Source organism: Hylobates moloch, unplaced genomic scaffold (genome assembly GCF_009828535.3).
Source record: "Hylobates moloch isolate HMO894 unplaced genomic scaffold, HMol_V3 SCAFFOLD_12, whole genome shotgun sequence".
Classification (NCBI taxonomy): Eukaryota; Metazoa; Chordata; class Mammalia; order Primates; family Hylobatidae; genus Hylobates; species Hylobates moloch.
The window spans coordinates 52273921-52300228 of NW_026652287.1; the positions used below are offsets into that span (position 1 = coordinate 52273921).

A 26308-nucleotide genomic window follows, 5' to 3' on the forward strand; every position below is an offset into this window, starting at 1 on the left:
GAGTGGAAAGAACCGGGGCCCTCACCCCTGGAGTGGGACCATTCTAGGTGCACGCTCACTCTATGCTGTCCCCAGAACCCCCCCCACCCCGCCCCCGCGGGCTAAGCACTCGCTGCTAGTGCGCGTCCCCTGCAGGGCTCCTCCCGCCTCGCCTCCTCACCCCTCCACCTGGCAGCCCTCCCGGACACCCCACGGGCTCTTGAGTCCTCGTCTCAGGGCTTCTGGAGGGGGCACCCCAAGCCAAGACTAGGCAAGAATGAGGCGAGTTCTGAGCAGCCACAGTCAGTCTGGTCCACGGACGCCACGTGCGTTTTATTTGTGGGTATACACACAAATAGGAAGAAGGAAAGGAGCCCCCCAGGGTGGATTGAGTCCAGCCGCCCACCTCCAAGCCCCCACCGCGGAGGAGGGCGTCACTGTTGGGTCTTCTCTGAAGAGGCCTGGAGGGAGGTAGGGTCCCCACATGCCCTCGCCGTACCTGGTCTCCTACCGGGGCCAGCCGTCGGCCAAGGGCAGCCGGCGCAGGGCAGGCCCGGGCCGCAGAGGCTCTGCCAGGGACCGGGCGAGGAGCAAGGGGTAGGGGAAGGCCTTAGGAAAGTCGCCGGGGCCCCCGGGGGCCGGAGAGAGGCGCTCGGACTTGATGCTGACTGGGGGGGTCGGCGGGGAGGCGCCGCGGGTTGGGGGACCCTCCTCGCCCAGGCTTCGGCCCCCACTGCAGGGGGAAAGAGAGAGGGAGGACGTGAGCTCAGCGAGGAAGGAAAGGAAGCCAAGGGATGGCACAGCGTGGGCAAAGGCTTGGCAGGAGGACCCTGGGAAAGGAGGGGGTGGCGGTCCCTCTTGGGGCCTCAAAATAGCTGCCCATCCGCACCGGAAGTGTGCGCAGTACCAGGGATGGCCACCAGGGGTCAGCAGTGGCCGGGGCTTTGGAGGACCGGGACTTGCCGTCGTCAAGGCACTTACCTGGGCTGGGAGGGCACGGCGGGGGGCCCATCACCCCTCGAGGGCTGCCAGGGGGCCAAGGTGGGGGGCTGCAACAAGCCAGGGGGCGGTGGAGGGTCTCCCAGGCCATATTCTGGTGGGCAGGAATTGGGGGCTGAGGCGTGGGCCTCTCCTTAAGCCTCTTGCAAACCTAACCACCCCAGTGACAGTTTTGAGTTCTGGTGCGTGAGAGAGTGTGGAACCCCCAGAGGGCAGGAGTGCGGATGCTTCCCAGGCGGGGCAGGGCAGGTTAGGGGGTGTACCTGGGGGGCCTCCGGGGAGGAAGGGGAAGCTCCCCAGCGGGGGTCCGGGGGTTGCAGTGGAGCAGGGGTTCTGCAGGCCACTGTAGAGGCTTCTCTGTGCGGAGAGAGGGTGAATGGGAAACTGAGGCCCACACCCAGGTCGCCCTGCCTGCCCTCATCAGCCCTGCCACACCCTCCCCTCACTCACGGAGGTGTTTAGTCCCCCTCGGGGCCCAGCCAGGCCACCAGGCAGGTCTGACCTCCGCCCTTCCGTTGGCAGGTACAGTGGGGGTGGTGTCTTGCTGGTGAGGTGGCTTGGTGAGAAGAGAGGGTGCACCAGGCCTGGGGAAGAGGAGACCCCAGAGAGAGAGGACAGGCAGGCCATGTCAACTAATGAAGTCTGAGGTTTAGAGGTGATGCACGCAGCCCGGCAGTGCCAGAGCCAAGATGCACCCAAACAGCCCCCCAGGACCTCACCCCTGCCCCACTGTCCCATGCTCACCTGGGGGCCCGGCTTTGGGGGCTGCTGGTCGGAAGGGAGATGGGCGGCTCTGGGCGGGCAGTGCTTCCCCAAGCCCACTGGGGTCACAGCCTGGTGGCGGTAAGGCCCCGTACACCACATCTGGGCTGGGCATAGCAGGAGCTGCAGGCTGTGGGTAGAGAAGGGATGGGTCAGAGGACCCCAGGCCAGATGGGGGTGCCAAGTCCAAGGGAGAAAATCCTGATGAGTTCAGGGGCCCAGCTCTACCTTCAGGAAGCCTTTGCTGTACCTCCCACCAGGCTCCCTACCTGCTCCTCCCCCTGCCCTAACCCTACAGGCTTGGGGAGCTTCTGTCTGGCTCTGCCTGTCCTTGACAGGTAGGTCCAGAGCCAAGACCTCTCACTTAGTGTAGAGTTGGCACTGAGAGGGCGGCACAGAGTGTTTGGTGAATCAAAGATGAAATGAAGGAAGGAACTGTTTGCCTGTTGAACTCTTATTCATCCTTCAAAGCCCTAGCTACAGTGCCCACTTCTCAAAGAAGCCTTTCCTGCCCAACCAGGTGGAGACCTGCCTCCAAACTCTAGGATCCCTGGCTCTAAGCCCCTCTGTCAGTACCAGCCTCAACGACTTGGGCCTAGGAAGCAGGAGGAACGCCTCATTCACAGGGCCAGGGAGTCACTTACATACAGCCGGGGTCGGGGCAAGGCTGGATCACCCCCTTCACCTGCCAGCCTCCGAAACTTCTCCCCTGGCTCCTCAGGCCCTTCGTCTGGCTCCAGCTCTGGCCCATCAAGGCCAATGCCCCTCCGCTTCAGCGTCTATGGGGACAGGAGACAACAGGGTAGACCCTTACCCCTACCCCAGCCAGGGAACCCAGTTCTATGGGAGAGGGGACAGACCATCCCCACCCAGCTCCGTGAGTGGGGAGGAATGCAGGCATGGCCTGCTCTAGCCAAACCCCACTGACCAAACCCCAGTGAGTTACCATCTAGCAATTTCCTCCCCTGGGACCGGAGAGCCCAAGGACCTGCCCAGATCAACACAGCAGGAGCTGAGATCCACTCAGGCCTGTTGGCGCTGTCCTAATGCTGCTCCTGACATGACTCCAGGACCTCCATTCTGCCCCCACTTGCAGCCTCATAGCCTGGCATCAAAAGCTGCTTAAGAGGCCGGGTGCGGTGGCTCAAGCCTATAATTCCGGCACTTTGGGAGGCCGAGGCAGGCAGATCACTTGAGGTCAGGAGTTTGAGACCAGCCTGGCCAGCATGGTAAGACCTCCATCTCTACTAAAAATATAAAAATTAGCCAGGCATGGTGGCGTATGCCTGTGGTCAGAGCTATTCGGGAGGCTGAGGCAGGAGAATAACTTGAATCCGAGGGGCGGAGGTTGCGGTGAGCTGAGATTGTGCCACTGCACTGCAGAGTGGGCGACAAAGCGAGACTCGTTCTCAAAAAAAAAAATAAAAAAGCTGCTTAAGAAACGCCAGCAGCCGGGCGCAGTGGCTCACGCCTGTAATCCCAGCACTTTGGGAGGCCAAGGCGGGTGGATCACGAGGTCAGGAGATCGAGACCATCCTGGATAACACAGTGAAACCCCGTCTCTACTAAAAATACAAAAAGTTAGCCAGGCGAGGTGGTGGGCGCCTGTAGTCCCGGCTGCTCTGTCTTATTTATTTATTTATTTATTTATTTATTTATTTATTTATTTATTTATTTATTTATTTTTTGAGACAGAGTCTTGCTCTGTTGCCCAGGCTGGAGTGCAGTGGCGCGATCTCGGCTCACCGCAACCTCCACCTCCTGGGTTCAAGCAATTCTCCTACTTCAGCCTCCCAAGTAGCTGGGATTAGAGGCATGAGCCACCACGCCCAGCTAATTTTGGTATTTTTAGTAGAGACTGGGTTTTGCCATGTTGGCCAGGCTTGTCTAGAATCGCTGACCTCAAGTGATCCGCCCGCCTTGACCTCCCAAAGTGCTGGGATTGCAGGTGGGAGCCACTGCACCCTGCCCGATGTGCTTTATTTCTGCTGTCCCTAGAAGGGCTCCCCACTCCCAAATGTTTGGAGGAGTGGAGGGGCCCTTCTAGGGACAGCAGAAATAAAGCACGTCAGCCACAAAGACAGATGAAGATGCTCATCTTTTGTGCAAACCAAGAGTCCCTGCGCTCTGAGAAAGCAGCGTGCACGGGGCCTCGTGGGGCTGGGGAGGAGGACCTGGGGTACCTCGAGGATGTCAGTGTTGGTGCGGCTCTCGTGGGGCTCGCTGTACTCCGTGTACTTCAGCAGCACGCGGTCCATGTCCGTGCTGGCGTACTGGAAGAGGCGGTTGGCGCTGTTGAAGATGATGAGGGCTATCTCACAGTCACAGAGCACGCTCAGCTCATAGGCCTTCTTCATCAGCCCGAACTTCCGCTTGGTGAATGTCACCTGGACCCAGGACCCGCAGGGGCAGGGGAGAGAAGAAGAAGAGATGAATGTGGGGTGGCGTGGGGGAAGTGGCAGGGTCTAACCCTTCCTTGAACATGCCTCAGGATTCTTTCTGGCTGCGCTGGTAATTCTCATGTCACAACCTGGCAAACTCCTACTGGAGCTTCAAAACCCAGCCCAAATGTCTCCTCCCCTTTGAGAAGTATGCCTTGGCTTCCCAGGCAGAGCCCCACATGCTCTCTCTGGGCTTTCCCGGTTCTGGGCCTCCCTCTGCCTGGCCCTCTGAGTTGGGTGTGGCTGTGTCAAGCTCCATCTCCCCTATGGCTGGAGTTCCAGTCATCAGGGAGAATAAATGAATAAATGATGATGAAAATGAGCAGGCCGGGCGCGGTGGCTCAGCCTGAGGTCCCAGCACTTTGGGAGGCCGAGGCAGGAGGATTGATTGAAGTCAGGAGTTCGAGGCAAGCCTGGGCAACATGGTGAGACCCCGACTCTACTAAAACTACAAAAATCAGCCTCGCCGGGCGTGGTGGTGGGCGCCTGTAATCCCAGCTATTCAGAAAGCTGAGGCAGGAGAATCACTTGATCCCAGGAGGCGGAGCTTGCGTGAGCCAAGATCACTCCACTGCACTCCAGCCAGGCAACAAAGTGAACTCCATCTCAAAAAAAAAAAAAAAAAAAGAAGAAGGACGGAAGGAGGGAAGGAAGGAAGGAAGGAAGGAGGGAGGGAAAGAGGGAGGGAAGGAGGGAGGGAAGGAGGGAGGGAAGGAGGGAGGGAGGGAGGGAGGGAAGGAGGGAAGGAGGGAGGGAGGGGAAACAAGAAACACTGACAGACCGGGCATGGTGGCTCACGCCTGTAATCCCAGCACTTTGGGAGGCCGAGGCGGGCAGATCACGAGGTCAGGAGTTCGAGACTAGCCTGGCCCACATGGTGAAACCCCGTCTCTACTAAAAATGCAAAATTAGCTGGGCGTGGTGGTGTGCTCCTGTAATCCCAGCTACTCAGGAGTCTGAGGCAGGAGAACCACCTGAACCTGGTAGGCAGAGGTTGCAGTAAGCTGAGATCGCACCATTGCACTCCAGCCTGGGCAATAGAGTGAGACTTCATCTCAAAAAAAAAAAAAAAACACTGACACGGCATCAGGACTCCTCATGCCTCCTCATTCCCCTGCAGTTCAATTGGTCAGGTCAGTCCCTTGCCTAGGCCATGCCCCCTGCTAGGAATGTCTTTCCCAGCCACTGTTCCACCCAGTGAACTCACCTGCCGATTCCTTTGGTCCAGGATACGGGAAATCTGGATTTTTTTCCTCCCCATCGTCCCACGCTGAGTGGAGCGATCTTTGTCTAGGAGGAGAAGAGGGAGAGGAGGACAGAGTGAGTGGGTGGAGAGTGGGGAGGGGTACCCCAGCCTCACGCCTCTCCTCTGCCTGCCCCTGCCAGCCACTGAGGGGAAGATGATGGGGAAAATCAAGGCAGGCTGGGTCACTGTCACAGACCCCACCCCCGGCCAGCCTGAGGATGCAGTAGAGGCTCAATAAACATGTTTAGACCAAATGGGGAATGGTGGCTCACACCTGTGATCCCTAGCACTTTGGGAGGCCAAGGCGGGAGAATCACTTGAGCCCAGGAGTTTGAGGCCAGCCTGGGCAACATGTTGAAACCCCGGCTCTACAAAAAATGCAAAAATTAGCCAGGCATGGTGGCACAGGTCTATAGTCCCAGGTACTCCGGTGGCTGAAGTAGGAGGATCACTTGAGCTGGGGAGGTTGAGGCTGCAGTGAACTATGATCTTGCCACTGCACTCCAGTGTGGGCAACACAGTGAGACCCTGTCTTTAAAAGAAAAAGAAAAGAGAACAATAGAAAAGCCTCCTGCTCTAGCAGGAGGATGCAGGCACACTCTGGAAAGGCCTCCAGCTCGGAGTCCTTGGGCCAGGGTGTGGGCCTGGCATCCACTTGGTGACTTGGAAGAAATCCTGTACCCCGCTCAAGGAGATGTGAGATCACCCTGGTAGGGGTCCCAGAAGGCGGAGACTGCTGGACTATGCTGGGGTCCAGGCCTTCCCCAGAGACCCCCCACGCGAGGTTCCTAGGAATAACCGAATCACGTGGCCTGTCCTGCAGCTGCCGCCCTCTGTACAGACGTCCCCTGACACCACAAGGGACGTCCCCGCTCCGCCAACTGTGTGACCACACTCCACCTCCCAGCCTCTACCATGTCACAGGTGACTGAGGCTTCAGGCAAGGGGCCTCTCCAGGGTCACGCGGACCTGCGCTTGGGCCTGGCCTTCCCTCTGACCCTCAGGGCAGCCCTCAGCACAGAAGGCCCTTTCCCCAGGCCTCAGTTTGCCCTTCGGTGAATGGGCTGGTATGAAATGCTGAGCACCCACCACCAGGCTTGGCAACAAGTTATCAAGAAATCCAGATCAGGCCGGGCACGGTGGCTCATGCCTGTAATCCCAGCACTTTGGGAGGCTGAGGCGGGCAGATCACTTGAGATCAGGAGTTCGAGAGCAGCCTGGCCAACATGCTAAAACCCCATCTCTATTTTTTTTTTTGAGACGAGTTTCACTCTTGTTGCCCAGGCTGGAGTGCAGTGGCGCGATCTCGGCTCACTAAAACCTCCACCTCCCAGGTTCAGGTGATTCTCCTGCCTCAGCCTCCCGAGTAGCTGGGATTACAGGTGCCCTCCACTATGCCCAGCTAATTTTTGCATTTTTAATAGAGACGAGGTTTCACCATGTTGGTCAGGCTGGTCTCAAACTCCTGACCTCATGATCCACCCATCTTGGCCTCCCAAAGTGTTGGGATTACCACCGCATCTGACCCACCCCGTCTCTGTTAAAAATGCAAAAATTAACCAGGTGTCGTGGCGCACACCTGTAGTCCCAGCCACTTGGGAGCCTGAGGCAGGAGTGCCACTGCAGTCCAGCCTGGGTGATACAGCAAGACTCTGTCTCAAAAAAAAAAAAAAAAAAAAAAAAAAAAGAAAAGAAAAAGAAAAAGGAATCTGGCTGGGCGCGGTGGCTCATGCCTGTAATCCTAGTATTTTGGGAGGCTGAGGTGGGTGGATCACGAGGTCAGGCGTTCGAGACCAGCCTGGCCAACATGGCAAAACCCCGTCTCTACTAAAAATACAAAAATTAGCCAGGCATAGTGGTGGGTGCCTGTAGACCCAGGATGCTGAGGCAGGAGAATCCCTTGAACCTGGGAGGTGGAGGTTGCAGTGAACCGAGAGCCCAAGATTTTGACAGCCTAGGCAACAGAGTGAGACTCCGTCTCAAAAAAAGAAAGAAAGAAATCCAGATTGTTCTCTGGGACTGGCCACAGGGGCTTCCCAGACCCCTGCCCTAGAGGTCTGGGCAAGGCCCTCCATTATCCCAGGGCCCAGAAGTGTCAGATACCTCGGCTGGCATATATGGCATGCTGTGTGACCCCAGGCACACCCTCTGCCCTCTCTGGACTGGGTCTCTGAGCCCCCACAACTATGTAGAGCCCAGGCTGTTGGTCCCAGACCCTCAGCTCCGGCTTGACTTGCTAAATTTAACCTCCAGGGCTAATTTTAATCCCCAGCCGGAATCGGGCCTGTTCCCACGACTGGGATATGTTGCCCCCACCCTGATGGGTCCCTGGGGGTGGACGGGGGACTTGGTCCGGAGGTCCCAGTGCCAAGATGACTCCGGAAATGCCCCTGATGCCCAGGGTCCCATGAGAGCAGCGGCAGGGCTGGGGCTTAGGCCTGAGTCTCTTAAGCCTGGAAGACCTGACTCGAGCCTCTTCTCACTCTGTCTGTCCCCATTTTAGACGTAGACACCACGGCTAGGGCAGAGGTCATGTGATGGGGGAGAACTGGGAAGTCTCTCTGCACTGAGACCCTGAGAGCTGAGATAGGAAGTGAGTTCCAGGCAGAAGGAACAGCAGGTGCCAGGGCCCTGAGAAGGGACAAGAAACAGCTATGAGGTTGGAGGGAGGGTGGGGATGAGGCCACAGAGGATGGGCCACTCTAGGCCTCCTTCTTTTGGGTTTCCTTCTTTTAATTTAATTTATTATTACTATCATTATTTTGAGACGGAGTCTCACTCTGTCGCCCAGGCTGGAGTACAGTGGCATGATCTTGGCTCACTGCAACCTCCGCCTCCCAGGTTCAAGTGATTCTCCTGTTTCAGTCTCCCGAGTAGCTGCGATTACAGGCACGTGCCACCACACCCGGCTAATTTTTGTATTTTTAGTAGAGATAGGGTTTCACCATGTTGGCCAGGCTGGTCTCAAACCCCTGGCCTCAAGTGATCTGCCTGCCTTGGCCTCCTAAAGTGCTGAGATTACAGGCGTGAGCCACCACGCCTGGCCATATTTATTTTTTTGAGACAGAGTCTTGCTCTGTTGCCCAGGTTGGAGTGCGGTGGTGTGATCTCAGCTCACTGCAGCCTTGACCTCCCAGGCTCCAGTAATCCTCCCACCTCAGCCTCCTGAATAGCTGGGACTACAGGTGAGTGCCACCATGCCCTGCTAATTTTTGTTTTCTTTTTGTAGAGATGGAGTCTCACTATGTTGTCTAGGTTGGTCTCAAACTCCTGGCTTGAAGTGATCCTCCTGCCTCAACCTCCCAAAGTGCTGGGATTCCAGGTGTGAGCCACTGTGCCTGGCCCACTGTGGGCCTTCTGAGCTGGAGGAGGGCGGTGGATTTTGGTCTAAGAGTGATGTGGAGCTATGAGAGCATATTTTATTTTATTTCCTATTGTATTTTATTTTTATTTTTAATATATATATATTTTTTTGAGATGGAGTCTTGCTCTGTCACCCAGGCTGAAGTGCAGTGACGTGATCTCAGCTTACTGCAACCTCTATCTACCGGGTTCAAATGATTCTTCTGCCTCAGCCTCCCAAGTAGCTGGGACTACAGGCACGTGCCACCATGCCCAGCTAACTTTTGTAGTTTTAGTAGAGACGGTGCTTCACCATATTGGTCACGCTGGTCTCAAACTCCTGACCTCATGATCCACCCTCCTTGGCCTCCCAAAGTGCTGGGATTACAGGCATGAGCCACCACGCCCAGCCTTTTATTTCATTTTTTGAGACAGAGTCTTGCTCTGTCACGTAGGCTGGAGTGCAGTGGCCCAATCCTCACCTCCTGGGTTCAAGCAATTCTCCTGCTTCAGCCTCCCAAGTGGCTGAGATTACAGGTGTGCACCACCACGCCTGGCTAATTTTTGTATTTTTAGTAGAGACAGGGTTTTGCCAAGTTGGCCAGGCTGATCTTGAACTCCTGACCTCAAGGGATCTGCTGGCCTCAGCCTCCCAAAGTGCTGGGATTCCAGGCGTGAGCCACTATGAGAAGGTTTTAAGCAGAGAAGGGATGGGGCTTGGTTTATTATTTTAAGACTCAGCTCATGGCTTCCATGGGGAGCAGGTCTGTTGGAGGCTGGGGTGGAGATGATGGGCGGCTGGAGAGAAGGCAAGGGCTGTGTCCGTCTTAACAGAGACTGGGGGTAGGGCCCTCTCTGTGCTAGGCCTGTGCCTTGCACTTTAAGTCACTGTACTCCAGAGTGCTTTAGTCCTCAAGAAGCCAGCAGGCCCTACACCAACTCTGGAGCCAGGCCTGACAGGTGCAGATGAACTCACGCAGGAGTTTCACTCTCCTGAACCCCAGTGACATTGGAACCAAAGCCATCCTCCACTCTAGCCCCTGAGGGAATCTACCCAACCAAACACAGCTCTGAGCATGGCCCCCTCCTGCTCACACACTCTCCATGGCTCCCCACTGCCCTTATGAGAAAGTTCTAGCACCTAGCCTGGCATTCAAGTCCTCTTCCCAAATCAGCTCTTGCCTGCTTCTCTCTCTTTGATAAATATCTCTGATTAGAAGTACCCTTTCCCCTTTTTCACCAAGCCAACTCCTATCCAAACGTCAAAACCCAGTTCAAAAAACCCATTCCTCTAGGAAGTCCTCCCTGCCATTCTTCTGGTCTCCCAGAATCACCATCCTCCTCCAGGTCAGATTCCATGGCATTGGGGGTATATATATCCAGATTTGTCTCCTCCAGACTAAAAGCCCCTCTGGATCAGGGCCAGGAATGGACAGTAAGGTTTGGTAGCAGAATAGATCAACAGAGATGTCACTGACCCTCTCCACAACCCTACAGCTTCCCTCAACAACTTCCTCTCAGACTGCCCCAGCTGATACCCTGCCCAGAAATACACGCGCATGCAAATCCAGCCACTCAGCGTTGACCTGTCTCGGGCCCAGGTGTGAAGGGCCAGGCAAAGAATGCGGAGGCGGCAGGCCAGAGTGTGCATGTATATTTGTAGTCACATGCAAATCCCTGCCCAGAGCCGCAGACAGACCCTGGTGGCCCATTCTCCAGATGTTGGTGTGATCGGAACTGCTGGGGGAGGTGGCAGCACAGGCTGAATGTGCCAGGCACGAGGGGGGAAGCTGAGGTTTGGGGAGGCCTCTTCTGCACACACATACCCTCCCTGCTTTGTCCAGCCAGAAATCAGAGAGCTGTGGCATCTGCCCAGCGCAGAGGCAGAGAGGTGGACCTATTGACCAAAGAATGGAGCAGAGAAGAAAGAACAGGAGAAGAAACCCAGGAGAGCTTCTTAGGGGAGGAGGCATGTAGTTGGATGTAGATGCAGAGGCTGGATGGGAGCCTGAGTAGAAGGGGAGGGAGGTGGGAATTTGAAGCTAAGAGTCCAGTACCTTCCTACTCCTTTTGTTGCACCCTCATACTTAGCATTTATTAAGCATCAACCTGTGCAAATCACTGAGCCAAGATGACCTCAGAAGAAGTAGAAAGCTTAAGTAGACCAACAACCATAGAAGATTAGAAAGGTGACTCAGGACCTACCATTAAAAAGGTAATAAAGTGGGCTGGGCACGATGGTTCACACTTGTAATCCCAGCACTTTGGGAGGCCGAGGTGTGAGGATTGCTTGAGCCTAGCAGTTCAAGACCAGCCTAGGCAACATAGTGAGACCCCTATCTCTAAAAAAAAAAATTTTTTTTGTTTAAAGGCAATACAGTTGAAGGCTGCAATGAGCTTTGAGCCACTGCACTCCAGCCAGGGCAACAGAGTGAGACTCTGTCTCTAAAAAAGAATAACAATTTCAAAATTAAAATAATAACTAAAAAACATGTTTAAAGGCAACAGGCCCAGGTGGTTTTACAACTATTTTCTCAAATCTCACAGAACAGGAAAATGCAGCATTATTTCAATGAACTTAGATATTTGAAATAGACGAGATCTAACCAAGTCACTTTTTTTGTTTTTGAGATGAGGTCTTCCTCTGTCGCCCAGGCTGGAGTTCAGTGGTGCAATTATAGCTCACTGTAGCCTTGAACTCCTGGGCTCAAGTGATCCTCCAGCCTCAGCATCCCGAGTAGCTGGGATTACAACTATGTGTCACCACACCCAGCAAATTTTTTAAAACTTTTTATAGAGATGGTGATTTGCTATGTTGCCCAGGCTGGTCTCAAACTCCTGGCTACTCCCAGATACTTCCGGCTACTTGAGAGGCCGAGGTGGGAGGACTGCTTGAGGCCAGAAATTGGAGACCAGCCTGGGCAACATAGCAAGAACCTGTCTACAAAAAAAGTAAAAATTAACTGCATGCCGTGGCACACACCTGTAGTCCTGGCTATGTGGGAGCCTGAGGCAGGAGGATTCTTTGAGCCCAGGAGTTCAAGGTTACAGTGAGCAATGATCTTGCAAGCTCTTCCACTTCCTGCTCTCATGCATTGCTGGTGGCAGAGGAAAAAGGGACAAGCACTTGGATAATTCTCTGGCATCTACTAAATCTGAACAGATGCCTACCCTGTGACCCAGCAATTCTGCTCCTCGATGTTCAATATTCGCACAAGAGAAACGGGTCCAAGTTACACATGAGGACACAGACAAGAATGTTTTCTACAGCTTCGTACATCATTGCCTCAAACTGGAATCAACCTGGAAGCCCTTAATGGGAGAGTTGGTCAACACTTTCTTGTCGATTCTATGATCAGTTATAGCACAGCACAGAAAAAGGGTGCACTCTCGCTGCACACAACCACGTGGATGAATCTCAGAGACCATTGGCCAATTCGACGATCCCAGACTCCACCGAGAGGATGCACTCTGTGATTTTATTTACATGAAGTTTCAGAACAATCAAAACTCACTGATGCAGCTGAGCGCAGGGGCTCAAGCCTGTAATCCCAGCACTTTGGGAGGCCGAGGTGGGCAGATCACTTGAGGTCAGGAGTTTGAGACCAGCCTGGCCAACATGGTGAAACCCCATCTCTACTAAAAATACAAAAATTAGCCGGGCTTGCTGGCATGTGCCTGTAATCCTAGCTACTTGGGAGGCTGAGGCAGGAGAATAGCTTGAACCCAGGAGGCGGAGGTTGCAGTGAGCCAAGATTGTGCCATTGCACTCCAGCCTGGGCAACAGAGCGAGACTCTGTGTCAAAAAAAAAACAAAAAACCCTCACTGAGGCTGATGGACATCAGACAGCACTTTGGTCACCCTGGGCAGAAGCTGTGATTAGGCAGTGGCCCAAGGGGGAAGTCCCAGGGGCTGGGGAAGTCCTGTTCCTGGATCCAAGGTTTGGGTACACAGATGTATTCAGTTTGTGCAAATGTGTTGAGCTCAACTCTGGTGGTTTGTGCATTTTTCTTCGTGTGATTTATTTCAAAAGGAAGATTTCTTTTTTTTTTTTTTTTTTTTTTGAGGTGGAGTCTCGCTCTGTTACCCAGACTGGAGTGCAGTGGCGTGATCTCAGCTCACTGAAACCTCCACCTCCCGGGTTCAAGCGATTCTCCTGTCTCAGCTTCCCAAGTAGCTGGGATTACAGGCGCCTGCCACTGTGCCCGGCTAATTTTTGCATTTTTACTAGAGATGGGTTTTCACCATGTTGGCCAGGCTGGTCTTAAACTCCTGGCCTCAGGTGATCTGCCCACCTCGGCTTCCCAAAGTGCTGGGATTACAGGCGTGAGCCATGGTAACTGGCCCAAAAGGAAGATTTCTTAAAAAGCTTCCAGCCAGAGCAACATAGTGAGACCCTGCCCCTAAAAAACAAAACAAAACAAAACAAAACAAAAAAACCAACAACTAGGGCCAGGCGCAGTGGCTCACACCTGTAATCCCAGTGCTTTGGGAGGCTGAGATGGGAGGATCACTTGAGCCCAGGAGTTCAAGACCAGCCTGGGCAACATGGCAAAACCCTGTCTGTAGGAAAAAAAAAAAAATTAGCTAGGCGTGGTGGCATGCCTGTGATCTCAGCTACTCAGGAGGCTGAGGTGGGAGAATCACTTGAGCCCAGGAGGTGGAGGTTGCAGTGAGCCAAGATCACACCACTATACTCCGCCTGGGTGACACAGCCAGATGCTGTCTCAGAAAAATAAATAAACAAAAATAAAAAAATTTAGCCAGGCGTGGTGGTGCACCCCTTAGTCCCAGCTACTCAGGAGTCTGAAGTGGGAGGATCACTTGAGCAGGGGAGGCAGAGGTTGCAGTGAACTGAGATCCTGTTACTGCACTCCAGCCCGGGCAACATTATAAGACTGACTCAAAAAAAATTTTTTTTTCTTTTTTTTGAGACAGAGTTTTGCTCTTGTCGCCCAGGCTGGAGTGCAATGGCGCAATCTCAGCTCACTGAAACCTCCTCCTCCCCAGTTCAAGCAATTCTCCTGCCTCAGCCTCCTGAGTAGCTGGGATTACAGGCACACACCACTACACTCGGCTAATTTCTGTATTTTTAGTAGAGAAGGGGTTTCACCATGTTGGCCAGGCTGGTCTCGACCTCCTAACCTCAGGTGACCCACCAGTCTCGGCCTCCCAAAGTGCTGGGATTATAGGCGTGAGCCACGGTGCGTGACCTAAAAAAAAAAAAAAAAAAAAAAAAAATTTAAATCTAGCCGGGCATGGTGGTGCCTGCCTGTAGTCCCAGCTACTTGGGAGGCTGAGGCGGGAGGATCACTTGAGCCCAGGAGGTGGAGGCTGCAGTGAGCTATGAGTGGGCCACTGCACTCCAGCCTGGGTGACAGAGTAAGACCCTGTCTCTAAAAATAAAAAAGCTCCCTGCTGCTTATGGCTGCTGTGGGGAGCAGTGTCTGTTCAGGCTAGAGTGAGGTGACAGGAAGAGGCTGGGCCAGTAGGAAATACAGAGCTTGAATGGAGACAGGGGTGGCACCTGGGCAGAAGTGGTGACCAAAGGGTGCAGGATGTGCTGGTGACCTGGGATAGAAGAGGAGCCTGATGATCCCAGGCCTGAGTGATGTGGGGGTGAGGGGGAACTGGGAGGACACAAGAAGAGCCCAGGAGTGCGGAAGCATCAGAAACTCTCTGGCAGTATCTGTGGTCACTAAGTCAATCAACAAACATTACCCTGAAGTCCTTCAAGCCATAGATTATCATCTCCCCAGCCTGGCGAGGCCCCTTAGCCCCCCAATAATGGAGATGGGGTGCTGGAGGGAATCCCACCCTTCCACTGACCCTTCCCCTCTGGCCTCTCTGCGTGGTAGGACTCGGTTTTCTCACCTGTTAATTGGGGGTGAGAATCCTCCCACCAGATGGGGAGAGGGTAGGGAGCAGGGGTCTACTGAACCCTTTTTTTTTTTTTTTTGAGACGGAGTCTCGCTCTGTTGCCCAGGCTGGAGTGCAGTGGCATGATCTCGGCTCCCTGCAACCACTGCTTCCCGGGTTTAAGCGATTGTCCTGCCTCAGACTCCCGAGTAGCTGGGATTACAGGTGCACATCACCACACCCAGCTAATTTTTTATATTTTTGGTAGAGGTGGGGTTTCAGCATGTTGGCCAGTCTGGTCTCGAACTCCTGACCTCAAGTGATCTGCCCACCTTGGCCTCCCAAAGTGCTGGGATTACAGGTGTGAGCCACCACACAGGGGCCTCTATTGAACTTTTCTTCTTGCTTCTGGGAAACCAAAAGGAAGAAGGTCCGGGTCTTGGAACTGGGGGCGCTGAGTCAGTGCAGCATCCTGCAAGACCACCTTGAAATACTGTCGTCAGTCACCTGCTTCCTCTCCTGTAAAATGGGTCACAGGATCCTAACCTCACAGGCTTTGCAGCATGGGTTTAAGGGAAAAGATTAGGAACAAGTCAAGTTCCCTTTCTTGGCACCCCTGCGGGACTTTACTGAGGGGATGAGCTGCAGAGTCACTTCGCCAGACCCCTGAGCCTGCAGGGAGGCCACGGCTTGGCGGAGGAACCCAGGCCGGGAAAGGAGAAGTGAGAGGCAGGTGGGTTGGGTGGGGGTGGGGGTGAGGGCCCGCGGGAGGCGGTGAAGCGGGGAGGGGGCGCTGCTCCCGGGCCCTGCAGCGAATCAGGCCTGCCGCCCTGCCTCACGCAACCCAGGCTGTGGTTTCATCACCTGCTCCCCAAGTACCTCATTATGGGCGACAGGAAGAGCCCCTTGGAAAGCCAAGACCCCCCCTCCCCTCTCCTGGGGGCTCCAGCGGCTCCGACCCCAGCTGCAGGCGACCCTCCCTCCCCAGCCAGAGCCCTGGGCCTGCCTCCTCCTCTGGGGGCCTAGGGAGGTGGTACCCAGGTGGGGGGGCAGGTAGGTGACCTGGCGGCCTGGCTCAGTTCACAGCGGTCCCTGGAGCCCCTGCACCTGCCCTCAGGGACTCAGGGGAGAGGGTGGGCTCGGGCAGTGACTGCCCCGTTGCTGAGCTTCTCTGGAACTCAGTTTCCTCCCCCGGAAAGTTGGGGGGCAGCAGGGGCCACCTGGCTGAACTGAGGGAAGGGGCTTCACAGTGAGGTGTTTTACAGATGCGGAGAGTGTTTGTGGTCGATGGGCCCTGATGCCTCTCAGAAGGCCTTGGGGTCACCTCTCCATCCTGGGGGAACCCAGCTCAGATTGTGGGCCCCAAAAAGTCCCTGGTGGAGTGCTGGGGGACAGGGGCGGAGGGGGCTGGGGGTCACTCCATACTTGTATGGGCATAATGGGAGGTAGAAATATTCCCCACACACAGAGACCCCCAAACAGAGCCGCGGAAAACCCACAGATGCCCGAAACAACAAATCCCCCAAATACACAAGGATTCCTCCTGCGAAAGTCCCCAAAATACATGCAGTTCACGATACGCCAAACCCCCCAACCCACACAGCTCTCCAAACACACATATCCCCAAAACACATCCTGTTCCCTCTGCATAGACAGACCCTGAAAACACTCAGACACACCCAGATGCCCCAACACACGCCAATCCCCCAAACGCACAGACACATACAGGTCTCCCTAAACACATGGATGTCCCCCAAATACACACAGACCCCTTTCCCCTGAACAACGTGGAGACCCCTGCCAGATGCATGCAGACTCTTCCAAACATATACAGACTCCCCCCAATCCATGCTGGTCCCCCATTACACAGGTAGGGCCCCCCATCCCTGCAGTGATATCACCCACACTCTGGCTTTCTTCTTTTTTGTTTTTGTTTTTTGTGAGACAGTCTCACTTTGTCACCCAGGCTGGAGTGCGGTGGCGTGTTCGCTGCTCCCTGCAACCTCTGCCTCCCAGGTTCAAGCAATTCTCCTGCCTCAGCCTCCCCAGTAGCTGGGATTACAGCCATGCACTACCACACCCAGCTAATTTTTGTATTTTTAGTACAGATGGAGTTTCACCATGTTGGCCAGGCTGGTCTTGAACTCCTGGCCTCATGTGATCTGCCTACTTCGGCCTCCCAAAGTGCTGGGATTACAGGCCACCATACCTGGCTGGGTTTCCTCTTTTTAATTATTATTATTATTATTATTTTTTGAGATGGGGTCACGCTCTGTTGCCCAAGCTGGAGTGCAGTGGTGCCATCATAGCTCACTGCAGCCTCCAATTCCTGGGCTTAAGCATTCCTCCCACCTCAGATTTCCCAGTAGCTGGGGCTACAAGTGCACACCTAATTTTTAACCAGACTATGCCAGGCTAATTTTTTTTATTTTTGTAGAGAAGGCATTTAATTTTATCACACTGGCTGGTCTTGAACTTCCGGCCTCAAGCTATCCTCCTGCCTCAGCCTCCCTAAGTGCTGGGATTACAGGTGTGAGCCACCACACAGGCCTGGCTTCCTTCCCAAGGCAGGGTGATCTCCACCCACCAGGGGTGAAATGCAGGCTGGGGGCATCTGAGGCTAGATTTGAATGGGTAGTGTTTGAATCCAGGAATCTTAGAATGTTCCAACTGGAGAAGGCCCCATGGGGGTCCTTTTTTCCATAGGTCCCTCTGGCACCCATGGGGAAAGTGAGGCCCAGTGGGGAGCCCTCAGACCCTCCTTCCCACCTCTCCCCGGGCCTGCTCCTGGGAGGGACAGCTCCTGTTCGAGGGGCAGGAGTCCAGGGTATGTGGGACCCTCTGGGGGACGCCCCCTCTGCTTCGCTCCAGGATCCCATTTTGGCCATGCACAGAGAGGCCAGGGCCGGGGCTGTGGGCCAGTCAGTCCAGGATTCAAATCCTAAACCCACCACTTGCCCACTGCGTGATGCTTTCTGAGCATCGGTTTCCTGTGTTTGCAGGGGCCCTGCAAACTCCCCATGTACCCACCCACCTCTCCCCTCACTTGAAAAGGTGTCATCTACCAGCAGACTCCCAGCCCACCTTCTGCCCCTTTGGAGGCATCTGCAACACCAGCCCCAAACTGATTCCCTACTTGCCCATCACTCTCCCTTTGCCCGGACTGTGTCCAACCCCGGGACACCCTTCTAGGTTTGCCCAAGTCCAGGAGTGTCTCCATGTCCTCTAAAGACCTGCAGAAAACCCTCTTTCTGGAGGCACCAATCTTTTTTAATGTTTATTTTAATTTTTTCAGGCAGGGTCTCATTCTGTCACGCGGACTGGAGTGCAGTAGTGTGGTCTCGACTCACTGCAGCCTGGCCCTCCCGGACTCAAGCGACCATCCCACCTCAGCCTCTGGAGTAGCTAGGAGTAGCACAACACCACACCTAGCTAATTTTTGTATTTTTTGTAGAGCTGGGGTCTCCCTATGTTGCCCAGGCTGGTCTCAAATTCCTGGTCTCAAGTGATCCTGCTACCTCGGTCTTCCACAGTGCTGAGATTACAGGTGTAAGCCACCATGCCCGGCCGAATTCAACTCTTTCTGCAGCACCCAGCCCTATCAGATTTTTTGGTGTGTATTTCTTTATTGCTTTCTTTAATGAGCATCTCACCCTGCCGGCTCCCCAGCGCCTAGTACCTAGAAGGCTGTCAATCACCCTTCCTTGAATCAATGAGCAAACAACTGCTTCACAAACAGAAGAAACACTGGCAACTTGCTCAGTTTTCTGTTTTTCTTTTTTCTTTTTTTGAGGTGGGGTCTTGGTCTGTCACCCAGACTGGAGTGTAATGGCACAATCTGGGCTTACTGCAACCTCTGCCTCCCAGGTTCAAGCCAATCTCTTGCCTCAGCCTCCCAAGTAGCTGGGGCTGCAGGCGCCTGCCCCTCCACATGGCTAATTTTTTGATTTTTTGACATCTTATTTTTTTGTAGAGACAGGGTCTCACTAGGTTGCCCAGGCTGGTCTTGAACTCCTGAGCTCAAGCAGTCTGCCTTCCTTGGCCTCCCAAAGTTCTGGGATTATAGAGGTGAGCCACCACACCCAGCCCTACTTGTTTTTTTCTTGAGATGGGTTTCGCTCTTGTTGCCCAGGCTGAAGTGCAGTGGTGCGATCTCAGCTCACCGCAACCTCTGCCTCCCGGGTTGAAGCGATTCTCCTGCCTCAGCCTCCCTAGTAGCTGGGATCACAGGCACGCCCCCACCATGCCCAGCTAATTTTGTATTTTTAGTAGAGACAGGGTTTCTCCATGTTGGTCAGAATGGTCTCGAACTCCTGACCTCAGGTGATCCACCCACCTCGGCCTCCCAAAGTGCTGGGATTACAGGCGTGAGCCCGGCCCTACTTGTTCACTTCTCATTGAAACACCTCATGGTCCACACAACAAATTTAAGGCCCCATCTGGCCCACAGGCTGCCAGTTTGTGGCCCCTCCTCTAAACAACCTTCACAGCAAAACAGCCAATCGGACAGTGCTGATGCTCCTTTCAGGCCAAGGAACTGGCCCTCTGAAGGTCCCGCTGCCCAGCTTGGGAGAAAACCACGTCCAGGTGACCATCCATGGCAAACCTGACCTGGCACAGGTACCCTCACCTGCCAAGAAGGCCTGTTCCAGGCCGGGTGCGGTGGCCCACGCCTGTAATCCCACTACTTTGGGAGGCCGAGGTGGGCAGATCACTTGAGGTCAGGAGTTTGAGACCAGGCTGGCCAACATAGTGAAACCCCATCTCTACTGAAAATACAAAAATTAGCCGGGCATGATGGTGGGTGCCTGTAATCCCAGCTACTCAGGAGGCTGAGGCAGGAGAATCACTTGAACCCAGGAGTCAGAGGTCACCCAGCCCATGGAGCCAAGAGAGACCCCACAGTCTGAATTTGACCCTGCTGTCCCATGCAGGCTAGAGTCCAAGGCCCTCTCAGGCCCCTAAGCCACAGTAGTGGCTGCAGGGACAGCCCAAGGTTTTCCTCTCTTTGTTCCAGAGAAAGCTCTCCCTGTGGGGCCTCAGAAGTTTATCCCCAGATGCCTCAGCCTCCCTGCTTGGGAAATTAGCACATCTGTCAGCGCTGGGCAGAAGAGACTCTGCCCACAGCCCGGCAGCCCCAAGATGCAGCCAGCAGGGACCCTGAGATGGGGCTTTAGGACATTGTCAGTCCCCAATATCTTCCCGCAGAAATGTCTGGGAGCCCATCAGGTGCTGGGGATGCAGGAGCAGGGGGTGGGCAGAGCAAGACCTCCCCCATTACCCAGTCTGATGGGGGAGGCAACAGCGGCCACATAACTGTATCTGGGAAGAAGGCCTTCAAGGAAGAAATTCAATAGGTAGGAAGTGGAGGGTGGCAGGGAGAGAGCTGCTTTGGACAGAGGATCCAGGAGGGCTTCTCTGAAGAGGAGTGGTCTCAAGGAGGACAGGACACCAGCGACAGGGTGGTGATGTGTAGGGGTGCCACACCTGCAGTCCCAGCTACTCAGGAGGCTGAGGTATGAGAATTGCTTGAACCCGGGAGGTGGAGTTTGCAGTGAGCTGAGCTCGCACCACTGCACTCCAGCCTGGGTGACAGAGCAAGACCCTGTCTTTGAGGTGTCTCAGGGAGGTGGGAGCCAGGTGGACACAATGGCAGGTGCAAAGGCCCTGAGGTGGGATTGTGCTAAACAGGTGGCTTCCAGGAGCAGGCAAACCCCACGCGTCTGGGGTGGAGCGAGCAAGGGGTGGCCGGAGACACAGAAGGTCAGAGAGGCATTGGGGGACAGACAGAGGGTGGACCGTAGAGCGACAGGGAGTCATGGAAGGTGTGTGAGGAGGGGAGGACTGTGGTCTGATTCGGAATTTTCAGAAGACCCTGTGGCCTGTTGGAGCAGGAAGCCAGGCCAGCATCCAGCTAGGGATGGTAGGGCTTGGACCAGGCACAGGTCGCAGGTGGGAACAGTGGGCAAGGCAGGCCCATGCCCACAGCAGCCATGACTCTTACTACAATCCACCTCCATTTCTCCCTTCCTCAGGCCCCACCTTGACCTTGGGTGAACCTGGGCTTGGAGGGAAACAGCGCCTGGCAGAGGGTGGAAAGGGGCCTGGATGGGCTCACAAACACCTCCGCTTGGTCACAGCCCAAATGGGACCTTCTGTTATTGAGCCCTTACTGTCTGCCTGGGCCCACACCCCACCTCATTTACATATAAGACCTGCCTGACCTCCAGACACCCCAGGGAAGCAGCGATAGTTGCCCTGTTTTACACAGGAGTGGGCAGGCTTCTTCCAGGGCCACATGGTGAGACCTCCAGATCCCCACCCAATCCTGGGCTTGTACCCGAGGGCCATCACGTGGCACCTCAATCTCACCACCCCCACCCAGGCTGGGAAGTGGGCCTGGACTTGTCCAGCCCAGAATCACCATCACAGGGTCCAAGAAACTCAATCCTGGGCCGCAGGGTATCAGGGTAACCACACAAGCCCTCAAGATACAGCCCCAGAGAGGCCCTTTGGGGGCTGAGAAATGGGATTTAACTTCCTTGCACACCCCATAGGGATTCACAGGCCGGGGCTGCGGCAAGTTCCTTGACCCCAAAAGGGATCCCAGACACATTCTAAGTCGTCTCAGAAAAATGGCATCTGGCTGGGCTCATGCCTGTAATCCCAGCACTTTGGGAGGCTGAGGCAGGAGGACCATTTGAGCCCAGGAGTTCAAGACCAGCCTGAGCAACATAGGGAGACCCCCATCTCTACTTAAAAAAAAAAAAAGAAAAGCCAGACATGGTAGCACTCCTCTACAATCCCGGCTACTCGGGAGACTGAGGTGACAGGATCGCTTGAACCCAGGAGTTCAAGGTCACAGGGAGCCGTGATTGCAACACTCAAGGAAAAAAAGACAGAAAGACATCTGTCTCTAGACCACTCTGTGCCTCGAATCTGCCAGAAGGGCAGGGCATGGTGGCTCATGCCTCTAATCCTAGCACTTTGGAAGGCTGAGGTGGGCTGATTGCTTGAGCCCAGGAGTTCAAGACCAGTCTGGGCAACATAGGGAGACCTTGTCTTTATAAATATATAAATAAATAAATAAATAAATAAATAAATAAATAAATAGATAAATAAATAAATAAATAAATAAATAAATAAATAAATAAATAAGTGGGCCAGGTGCAGCGGCTCATGCCTATAATCCCAGAACTTTGGGAGGCCAAGGTGGGCTGATTGCTTGAGCCCAGGGGTTCGAGACCAGCCTGGGCAACATGACAAGATGCCATCTTTATAAATTTTTTTTTAATTAGCTGGTCACAGGTCAGCCACGGTGCCTCACGCCTGTAATCCAAGCACTTTGGGAGGCCAAGGCAGGTGGATCACCTGTGATCAGGAGTTTGAGACAAGCATGGCCAACATGGTGAAACCCTGTCTCTACTAAAAATACAAACATTAGCCGGGAATGGTGGCACGCACCTGTAATTCCAGCTACTCAGGAGGCTGAGGCAGAAGAATCACTTGAACCTGGGAGGTGGAGGTTGCAGTGAGCCGAGATTGTGCCATTGCACTCCAGCCTGGGCATCAGAGTGAGACTCTGTCTCAAAAAAAAAAAAAAAAATTAGCTGGGTGTGCTGGTGTGAGCACGTATTCCTAGCTCCTCAGGAGGCTGAGGCGGGAGGATCACTTGAGCCCAGGAGGTGGAGGTTGCAGGGAGCTGAGATCAAACCACTTTACTCTAGCCTGGGCAATAGAGCAAGATGCTGTCTCAAAAACAAAAAAAAATAAAGAAAGAAAAAGCAAAACCTCTTCCAGAAAGCCAAACACCCAACATGTCTACACTCATTGCATCCAAGCTGGGGTGAGCAAATGTTTTAAATTCCCCTTCTCTTCTTAATTTGCATTTTCCAGATGTCCACCTGGTTGGGTCATAGTTTAACCAAATAAATCATTCGTTGGGATGGGAAAGCCAAGAGTGGGTTCAACTTGCTCGGCTCACAGGAGCGGCCACAAAGTTCAGAGAGGGGCAGCCACCTGTTGGGGGGTCACACAGAGAGGACGGAGAGGAAGCTGGGCCCTGTGCCCCCGGCCTCTGTTCTCTTGGGGGACTGAGGCATGGCCTTGAGCACCATCCTTTTTTGAGGGGCCTAGTGTTACTACCTGGCCTCAGCTTTCCCTCCTGCAAACCAGCTTCCTGCTCTCTATGATGACAACCCAAAATCCTAACTGTCCTGAAATTCTGTTTGCTGGAGGCCAAGCTTCCCCCTTTACTGCACAACAGGAAGGGGACATGAGGGAACAAGGCTGCCTTTTTAGAAAGCCCCTTTCACCTCTGGAAATCAGTCCTCACACACTGGTCCTCCGAAGTCGAAATACTTTTTTGTATCCAGTTTCCTTCACTCCAAGAGTCTGAGAGTTCTTGTCCCGAATGCCCAAGGTCCAGGGGCCCTGCCCTTCCCCAGGGATGATTCTTGGCCAGACTAGCCTGAGGCCTTGATTATTTTTTGTTTATTTTTTTTTTTTGAGACGGAGTTTCACTCTTGTTGCCCAGGCTGGAGTGCAATGGCACGATCTTGGCTCACCACAACCTCCGCCTCCCGGGTTCGAGCAATTCTCCTGCCTCAGCCTCCTGAGTAGCTGGGACTACAGGCACCCGCCACCACGCCCGGCTAATTTTTTTTGTATTTTTAGTAGAGATGGAGTTTCATCGTGTTAGCCAAGATGGTCTTGATCTCCTGATCTCGTGATCCATGCGCCTCAGCCTCCCAAAGTGCTTGGATTACAGGTGTGAGCCACCGTGCCTGGCCATTTTTTTGTTTCTTTTCTTTCTTTCTTTTTTCTTTTAGAGACAGGATCTTGCTCTGTCACCCAGGCTGGAGTGCAGTAGCTCAGTCATAGCTCACTGCAGACTCGAACTCCTCGGCTCAAGTGATCCTCCTGCCTCAGCCTCCCAAGTAGCTGGGACTATACACATAAGCCACCACACCTGCCTAATTAAAAAAAATTTTTTTTTGGCTGGATGTGGTGGCTTACTCTTGCAATCCTAGCACTTTGGGAGGCTGAGGCGGGCAGATCACATGAGACCAGCCTGGCAAACATGGTGAAATACCATCTCTACAAAAAATGCAAAAATTAGCTGGTCATGGTGGCATACGCTTGTAGTCCCAGCTACTTGGGAGGCTGAGGCAGAGAATCAATCACTTGAACCCGGGAGGCGGAGGTTGCAGTGAGCCAAGATTGAGCCACTGCGCTCCAGCCTGGGTGACAGAGTGAGACTCTGTCTCAAAAAAAATTTTTTTTAAAGCCGGGCGCAGGGGCTCACGCCTGTAATCCTAGCACTTTGGGAGGTTGAGGCAGGTGAATCATTTAAGGTCTGGAGTTCAAGACCAGCCTGGCCAACATGGTGAAAGCCCATCTCTACTAAAAATACAAAAGCTAGCCAGGCGGTAGTGGCACGCACCTGTAATCCCAGCTACTTGGAAGGCTGAGGGAGGAGAATTGTTTGAGCCTGGGAGCTGGAGGCTGCAGTGAACCAAGATCACCACTGTACTCCAGCCTGGGTGACAGGATGAGACCCTGTCTCAAAAAAAAAAAAAAAAAAAATGGGGGTCTCACTATGTTGCCCAGGCTGGTCTCAAACTACTGGGCTCAAGTGATGCTCCCGCCTCAGCCTCCCAAAGCGCTAGGATTACAGGCATGAGCCCCTGCACCCGGCCAGCTATTTCTGACTAATTGGGTCTGCGACTAGGGGTTAGGGTGGCCAAGGACCCAAGTCACCCATATCGGCAGCCCTGGACCCCAAAAGAGACAGGGAGGGAGGACTGTGACCGTGAAAGTAATGCTGCCACCACCTTGTCATGTGCTAACAACCGCACGGGGATGCGACTCTTGTTCCTGTACCCATTGAGGCAGAGGGAGGAGAGTTGGCCCAGGCAGCTGTTGCTCCCCCATTCCAAGGTTTTGTGCCTACCATCCTGCTGTGACAAACGAGTGTACACCCACAGCAAGAAGGCATAGGGTTGTGTACAGGGGATGCACTAATGCTAAAGGAGTGCACACCAGGAGAGAGGGACATCGCATGCCACATCATAGAGCTCACAGACACATAATAGGGCCTCACAGCACCATGATTTTGGACATGCAGCTAACTCTCCAACTCCCCAACTCACACCAAACCTCAGACGCAGAGCCCTTGGACACACAACTTCCAGAGCCACACCCTTCAGACACACACCCCTTAGAGACACAACCCCCTCCTACCACAACCTCCGGGACTCACCACCCCATGACACACACCCCTTTAGACACACACCCCACCCTGGGACGCCCTAGCAGTACACCCAGACCTCCAAAACCCACGCAGCCCGCAGAAGCAGTTCGGAGGACACCACAGGAGTCTCAACCCGGTATGACACGCACCTGCTCGGCCTGGGCCCTGGGACGCTGGGCGCACGGACCCGCGGCGGCTGCACGAAGATCAGGGGCCCGCGGCCGCAGGTGCCTTGGGAGCGGGCGGCCCTGCCCCCAGGAGCTGATTGGGCGGGACGGGCTTATTTGCATAGAGGGCGTCACCCTGGAGACGGCGATGGGCGAGCACTTGGGCGTGGCCCCGCCCCGGGAGTTCATGGGCCTGGGACTCAGACGCGAAAGGATGCTGGGGCGCCATGGGTTTGGGCGCGGATAAGGAAGAAGTAGAACAGAGGGAGGGGGCTGGATCAGACTGGCCAGGCTTTCCCCGCCTTCACTGGGCGCCCTTGACCTTACTGCCGACCCCTGACCCTACTGTGACCCTAACCCTAATTCTAAACCTGTTCCTAACTCGGCCCAACTTGCCTGGATTAATTCCATCCTGAGTGAAATAGAACTCCGATCCCGGACCCCGTCGGCCCGAGGAACCAAGCTATTCTCGCAGGCACCGCTGACCCTCGCGCTCGCTAGAATGGAAAGACTGCAAGACGGGGCTCTGGGGTGGCCTATGTGGCCTCACTCAACTGTGCCTCCTGGGGCCAGATATGTGCCCCCACAGGAAGTGACAGACCCTCCGCAGCTACTGGTCCCTCGACCCCGCACCGCCTGCCTCTCCACAGTCCAAGACAACCACATTGCTTCCACCAACCACGTCCCTCTCCTTCCCTCTCCCCGCTAGAGGCTGTTTTCTAAACTTCAAAGGTCAGCTGTGAGGGGCCTTCCAGGATTGGACCCCAGCCCAGACCTCTAAATCCACCCCTTCCCCTGGGATCCGAGCACAGGCCAGACCCACAGAAGATCAGAGTGGGGGTTGGTGAATGTATCAATGTGAAAATAATTACAGGATAAAGATGGCTCTGGGCTGGGCACTTCTGGAGAAGCCCGCCGCCCATCTGGGGCAGGCAGGGGATCCATGCACTCCCCTAACCCTGTGGGGTCAGGCTTGGGCCAGAGGAGGGATGGGAGGCTGGGACAGGCCAGAATTGGGGCAAGGGCTGTGCCAGAGGAGTCTGGGAAGGTTTCTCAGAAGAGGTGGCATTTGTGCTGGGCTTTCAAGTATGTGTAGGAATTTGCCACTAGGAGAAAGGTTTTTCTTGTTTTTTTTTTCTTCAAGGCAGGATCTCACTCTGTTGCCCAGGCTGGAGTGCAGTGGCATGATCATAGCTCACTGCAGCCTCGACCTCCTAGGCTCAAGCAATCCTCCCAACTCAGCCTCCCCAGCAGCTG

The 26308-nt window shown here is 54.4% G+C and overlaps 2 protein-coding genes across 3 annotated transcripts in view; both read right to left on the bottom strand.

Annotated features, from left to right (window-relative positions):
* Positions 1–415: 415 nt before the first annotated feature.
* Positions 416–25091, bottom strand: MEF2B (myocyte enhancer factor 2B). Of its 2 annotated transcripts, XM_058424938.1 has the most exons (10): positions 25034–25081; positions 22094–22211; positions 5389–5471; positions 3924–4127; positions 2385–2519; positions 1723–1870; positions 1429–1562; positions 1242–1335; positions 961–1072; positions 416–712 (listed from the first exon to the last, which is right to left on the bottom strand). In XM_058424938.1, exons 3-10 carry the CDS (start codon positions 5440–5442, stop codon positions 487–489), a joined length of 1107 nt encoding a protein of 368 aa, XP_058280921.1. In that variant the 5' UTR covers positions 5443–5471; positions 22094–22211; positions 25034–25081; the 3' UTR covers positions 416–486. The 2 variants fall into 2 exon arrangements, with proteins under 2 accessions (XP_058280921.1, XP_032026107.1); XM_032170216.2 differs by lacking the exon at positions 22094–22211 and having other exon boundaries at positions 25034–25091.
* BORCS8 (BLOC-1 related complex subunit 8) overlaps positions 5453–26308 on the bottom strand; it is a 43904-nt gene continuing 23048 nt past the window's right edge. Inside the window, exon 6 of the mRNA XM_058424939.1 lies at positions 5453–5471. The gene's annotated coding sequence lies outside the window, so the exon portion shown is untranslated. The remainder of the gene's footprint in view (positions 5472–26308) is intronic.